Raw genomic sequence first — 6,523 nt, 5'->3', positions numbered from 1 at the left:
CACAATGAAAATGTTGATGATTACGATACACCACTATCAAATACCCGTCCGATATCAAATCTTTTGGTGTTCGGAAGTGCTAATAGTCCCGGGTTAAACCAACCTCTTCAAACACCAAGTCCACAACAATATGCTAACGTCACAAGAAATTTATTCGGGTTTAACCAACCACAATAATTGCTGCCGTTAACTCATGAACAACAACAACAATGAGCATTTTTTCAAAAAATGATGCAAAACCAACAACAAATGTTTCAAAGCCAACAACAACAAATGTTTCAAACCCAACAAACAACTTCTCAAACTCAATCGCAAGAATCACAAAAATTGGAACAACCTCGCGCTACTCGCAAACACGAAAAAAAGGAAAAAGGTTTATTATTTATTTTATATCTTTATTATATATATATATACACATACTGTTATATTTATTATTATTTATTAGATATGTTTATATCTTATTGTTTGTTATATATAATTTATTATTTATTTTATATGTTTATTATATATATATATATATATATATATATATATATATATATATATATATATATATATATATATATATATATACCTACTGTTGTAATAATTTATTATTTATATATTTTTATTATTAATAATAATTATTAATGTAAAATCTATAGGGAAATTTGTGGAAGAACCAAGTAAAAAGAACGCAAGAGGGTGGTCGCAAAAAGAGCTTTTGTGGTTAGCGGAATGTTTTTGTGATACTTCGGAAAATCCTATAGTTGGGAGATCACAAAAGCGCCAAAGTTTTTGGGGGCACGGCAATGGAGAAGTTTAATAATAACGATTCTGGATGGGTACGCAACGAAGATTCGTTATCTTCAAAGTGGCGAGATTTAAATAAGTCATGTACGGAGTTTTTGCCAATTTATAAGGATATTAAAGATAATTGGCGTAGTGGAGCGAATGATGAAGACGTTTACAAAGCTGCGGTACAATCTTATTTTGATACATACACGAAGACTTTTGTTAACAAGGATGCCTTTTTTTTCTTGATGCAACATCCGAAGTGGATGGTGCCAAATGATACAACTGCTAGAGCTCAGCATCAAGATGACTATCATGTGGATACTACGCGTATTGGTGAAAGTCAAAGAGACCCGATAAGCCTCAGTCAAGACTTTGATGAGGCCGAGTTGTTTGGGGACATTCCGATGCAACGTCCAATGGTACGTGATAGAGCAAAGAAAGCCCATGAACAGTCGGCTTCGTCGGACGCAGGAGCGTCATCTCGTGGTAAAAGTTCGAGTACGTCGAGGACGGAAGAGTTTATGGACCAATGGGGTATTGTGGCAAAAGAAAAGACAAGTGTGATCGACAGTTTCAAGCAGTATTGCACTATGCAAACCGCGCTCACACAAATTGATGTGTTGGGGAGATCATCGACTCAAATGGAAGACCTTGAAGACGTGATACGTCTTCGAAATCTCAAAAAATTTGTTCGTAAACAGATGAAAGACAATTTGAACATCGACGATAACCCGAATGCCTAGATTCACTTTATGTTATTTCATCTTTTATATTAAGTATTTAATTTATGTATTTTTTTTATTTTGGATTTTTAATTATGTACTTTTTTTATTTAATGTTATTAATTTTATGTGTTTTTAATTTTATAACAAATATTTATTTTTATTTTTAATAATAAAAATAAAATAAAACAATTAGATAAAACAGAAAAATACAAAATTAAATGCCACATCATCATTCCACTAACACAACACCAACTCACAACACCACCACTACTCCACTCAACAACACAACACGTCCTAATCATCTAAAAAGTGCAAAAAGTGCACAACACGAACCCACGATACGAACCACCATTTGTAATGGTCTAATAGATTCACTACTCTCACCTATTCCGTGTTTGATTTTTCGATCATCTGATAATGTAAACGTGATTATCGGTCGCCTGATTTAAAGATACGAATCCACCTATGCTTTTCTTTTTATTCGTATCCTCTAGTTCATGTAACTCAAGTCACCTATCACGACGTGCTTCCACGCTAACACCACACGTTGTACACTGTACATTTTGTAAATATTAAAACAACGGTGCTCTCGTTGACACGTGGACTCCTTACCTCCGATGATCCGTAGTCACTATTTTTGTCACAGCCGTGCCGTACATACATTTCGATCTCTCGAACATTTCACATATACATCTATATCTATATCTTTAAATATTAATTAATAAATATATAATAAAAATATCTATTTATATATCACATACCAATTTGCCAGCTTTCTTCTTCATTATTCACCTTATCCACCCGATCTGTCAAATATCCATTTTCACACACTATTACACCATGAGCTGGTGGTGGGCCGGAGCTATCGGAGCCGCTAAGGTAACCCTACTTACTTACTTACACTTTCTATATCTATTACATGTATATCTCAATTTCACTCCAGTTCCACTAATATTGATTTACTCTTTGATTCATTTTCATTATTCATATTTAATTCCGTAATTTAATCAATTAATTAAATTAATACTCCGTTACAAATTTGTAAAAACAGAAAAAACTCGATGTAGACGACGCGCCACCAAACTACCAAAGCGTTGCTCTAATTATCGGAGTCACCGGAATAGTCGGCAACAGTCTCGCCGAAATCCTCCCGCTTTCCGACACCCCCGGCGGTCCATGGAAGGTGTACGGCGTCGCCCGCCGTCCGCGTCCCCAATGGAACGCCGATCACCCAATCGAATACATCCAGTGTGACATCTCAGATCCAAAAGAAACCCTAACTAAACTATCTGATCTACAAGATGTTACTCATTTATTTTACGTTACTTGGGCCAATCGATCAACTGAATCCGAAAACTGTGAAATAAACGGAACTATGTTTAAAAATGTTTTAGATGCTGTGATCCCTAATTCGCCCAATTTGCAACACGTGTCGTTGCAAACTGGGCGAAAACATTATTTAGGTCCGTTTGAATTGTACGGGAAAGTAGCTCACGATCCTCCGTTTTCGGAGGATCTACCTAGGCTTGACGCGCCTAACTTTTATTATACTTTAGAAGACATCTTGTTCGAATCGGTCAAACAAAAAGAAGGGTTGACCTGGAGTATTCACAGACCTGGGACCATTTTTGGGTTTTCGCCGTTTAGTATGATGAATATAATCGGTGCGTTATGTGTTTACGCTACAATTTGTAAACACGAAGGTGTTCCGTTTAAGTTTCCCGGGACTAAAGAAGCCTGGAATAATTACTCTGATGTTTCGGATGCGGATTTGATAGCTGAACAACATATTTGGGCTGCAGTCGAGCCATACGCGAAGAACGAAGCGTTTAATATAAGTAATGGTGATGTGTTTAAGTGGAAGCATTTTTGGAAAGTGTTGGCTGAGCAGTTTGAGGTTGAAAATGGTGGATTTGATGATAATGGGGGGAGTAAAAGTATGGTTGAGATGATGAAAGGTAAAGAAGGTGTTTGGGATGAAATTGTGAGAGAAAAGGGATTGCAGGTTACTAAATTGGATGAAGTTGCACAATGGTGGTTTGTGGATATGATTCTTGGAAGTGAGTGTATGTTGGATACTATGAACAAGAGTAAAGAACATGGGTTTTTAGGGTTTAGGAATTCGAAATCTTCATTGATTTCTTGGATTGATAAGATGAAAGGTTACAAGATTGTTCCTTAAACTTGTTTGTGGTTTCTTGTTTTGTTGTCTTTTCATATTTTGTTCCGAATGTTTTTATCTTTTTATGATATCAAGTTGTATGTGTACCAAGAATAAATGAAGGGGTTTGATTATTGGAGTCGTGTAAATTGTATGTTTCATTTGTATAAGGATGTTGGCTTCAAATTTGCCAAATACCAACTCGTTTATTCATTTTAGCGTATGTTATTTATTATTATGTTAAATGTTAATTTATTATGCTCTGTTCATGTGCAACTACGTTCCTAGTCAGGTTGATCGCAATAATATTAGCAAGTAGTAAGTCGATTTTACATTACTTTGATTGATGATGGTTAACTATGTGTAGTTTCATCATTAGTTTACAACAAAATCATAGTCTCTCAGTCATCTGGTATTCACTAATTGATCGCTGGTGGTATAAGTTCATCATAGAAAACTTCAAGTTGCTGAGTTAATTGATGAATTAATGATATTGAAACGGTATTAACATTGGTACTAATTTGCGGTGACGAGGAGAGCTACAACATCATTAACTCTAGGTCGAACGAATTTGTGATGATGGCTCCATTTTCGGGTGCGGCTAATTCCTCTCATCGTTATGCTTGGATTGAGATATCGGGCGTTCCTGTTACTTATGCTTCGGAAGAAAGCTCATCGGTGGTTGCTAATTTGTTTGGAGAAACCATACACATAAGAAACGCCTCATCTACTTTGGGCAATGTGGGATCATTTTTCGCTTTCATTAGGTCGGTTAATGCGAAACACATACATGATTCGGTCGAAGTTCACTTGGAAAATGATGATTTGGAATGTTCGAGATGTAATGTTTGGGTGTCCGAGGTGTTGGATGCTAATGTGTTAAATTGTGTATTCAATGACGTGTTTGACAAAAATATGTTGGAGTCTACAAATCGCTTCGTTGTGTCTACTAGATTGGGTATTTTGAAGAGTTTTGATCGACAAGCTGATGCGATTTCGGAAAAGGTTAATGGTTCGGTTTATGATACTTACGCCGCTGTTTACAATTTTTCTGATCCAGGTTTGGCTAATGTTTTGGATGATGTTGTTTCAGCCGTGGGTTTGGTCGATTGTAATGTGAAGGATACTGAAGAGGTCGAACCTGATCGGGTTGTTGATGATCGTCTTCACCCTTTGTCACCTGTTGAATATATTAATTTAGGGTTGGTGTCTACTGGTTTTGTTAATAATCAAGTTTGTTCTTCTGTTTCTATTCTTGACCCTAATTTGGTTGCATTTAATGAGCCTGGATCAGTGTTTTGTGGGTCAGAATCAAAATTCAAGACTGTTGAATTTATTGGCCCAAGTAATGGCCGAGTAATCCTGTTAACCCAGTACGTGTTGACTTTGTAGCCGCTCATAAAACTGGAGTGTTAGACGAAGATAATATCACCTTTGCGGAAAGGTTGGCGCGTTTGAAGAATGAGAAGAAGAAGAAGAAGAAGAAGCGAAGGCTAGTAGAGAGGATGAGAAGAAAGAAGATGAGCCGGTTTCGATTTTGATTGGCCGTAGTGGAAGAATGTATTTCGATTCCATCATGCGAAGGTTTTTGCAAATCGTGGTACGTTTTGAATAGAATTGTTTCTAGAGATCTCGGTGGCGTGAATTTGAGGTCGAGAAGGAATGCCGCTTTCACTTCGTGTTCCTATAAGGTCATTGATCATGATGATGACATGGACTATGGTGATGATGTCATTCAAAACTTGTTTATGGGTGGCATGATAGACAAGAAGGGTAGTTTTGCGCACTCGGGTAAAGGTGGTACTTCGGGTTTGACGAAAGGAAAAATGAGAGGCGGCTTTCGCTGCATTTGATGCTATGATGACGTGTATGACCGAGAGCGAACCGGTTACGGTTAACCTTATTAATTCTAGTGAGATCCCTCATGCGTCGCTTAAAAGTAAGCATCAACAGAAACATAGGAAAGAATTGGTTCAAGGCGCAGAGAAGGAAAAATTCGGCTTCTTCATTAAGGATATTTGAGTTCGTTTCCCTCGTTTCATGTTTTTTCGTAGCGCACCTTCATTTGTTATTTTTTATAGTGGTTTTTTGTTTCGCTTTAGGTGAGGCTTGCTATAAATAGTTCGTTTGTTAGCCGCTTTCTAGGTACGACCCTCACCGAGTTTCTCTCTTGTATATCTAGTTCGTTTGTCAGCCGTTTTTTAGGTACGAGTCTCACCAAGTTTCTCTCTTGTATCTCTTGTTAACTTCGTTTTCTTTTCAAAAACGTTATCCGTATTTATAAAGGTCTTGGTTATTTTTGTCAAAAATAAAAATAAAAAAAAATAGTAGTACTGTAATCACTTTCTGCTTTTATTGTAATTTGCTTTTTAGCTTGAGAGTCTGGATTTTAATAGTAAAAGAGTCGGCACCAGGATAATACATTGTGTACTCTACATTCAAGTAAAACAACTGCCCTTTCGAGATAACCTATATAGGAAAAATCTTGACCGTTTACCAGTTCAGTCTGAATTTAAAGTGAAAATGTATATAGGTGTCTAATTACGGTGTATTTAAAGTGAAAGTGTATATCATGAACTTTGTATGCAACTGAGGTCGATTACTCAAATGGAAACACACATGTAAACCTTTTCTAAATTTGAGAGTAAGGCTGCAAATTTTTTAGAGAAAAGATAAAATTTAAAACAAAAAAGGAATTGCATATACAAAACCGACAAGTCATTGACCAAAAGAACAAAGGGATATTATGTTAGTAACTCATAAACCGATAAGTAGAGATCGAGATAAAAGATACAGTCGCATCATATCACGTCAGCACGATCCTAGCACTCTCGTATCTACATTCACTCTTGTTAAAGTA

The 6,523-nt window shown here is 36.4% G+C and overlaps 1 protein-coding gene across 1 annotated transcript; it reads left to right on the top strand.

Annotated features, from left to right (window-relative positions):
• The first annotated feature begins 2,223 nt into the window (after positions 1-2,223).
• On the top strand, positions 2,224-3,797 carry LOC139845336 (3-oxo-Delta(4,5)-steroid 5-beta-reductase-like). The gene is made up of 2 exons (XM_071835589.1): positions 2,224-2,381; positions 2,554-3,797. Exons 1-2 carry the CDS (start codon positions 2,343-2,345, stop codon positions 3,682-3,684), a joined length of 1,170 nt encoding a protein of 389 aa, XP_071691690.1. The 5' UTR covers positions 2,224-2,342; the 3' UTR covers positions 3,685-3,797.
• The last annotated feature ends 2,726 nt before the right edge of the window (positions 3,798-6,523 follow it).

Source organism: Rutidosis leptorrhynchoides, chromosome 4, assembly GCF_046630445.1.
Source record: "Rutidosis leptorrhynchoides isolate AG116_Rl617_1_P2 chromosome 4, CSIRO_AGI_Rlap_v1, whole genome shotgun sequence".
Taxonomy (NCBI): domain Eukaryota; kingdom Viridiplantae; phylum Streptophyta; class Magnoliopsida; order Asterales; family Asteraceae; genus Rutidosis; species Rutidosis leptorrhynchoides.
This window is presented reverse-complemented; position numbering and strand designations above follow the sequence as displayed.

Coding starts and splice junctions, on each gene's coding strand:
- LOC139845336 (XM_071835589.1), top strand. CDS start 2,343: ATGAGCTGGTGGTGGGCCGGAGCTATCGGAGCCGCTAAG. Junction 2,382..2,553: donor GAGCTATCGGAGCCGCTAAG/GTAACCCTACTT, acceptor TTGTAAAAACAG/AAAAAACTCGATGTAGACGA.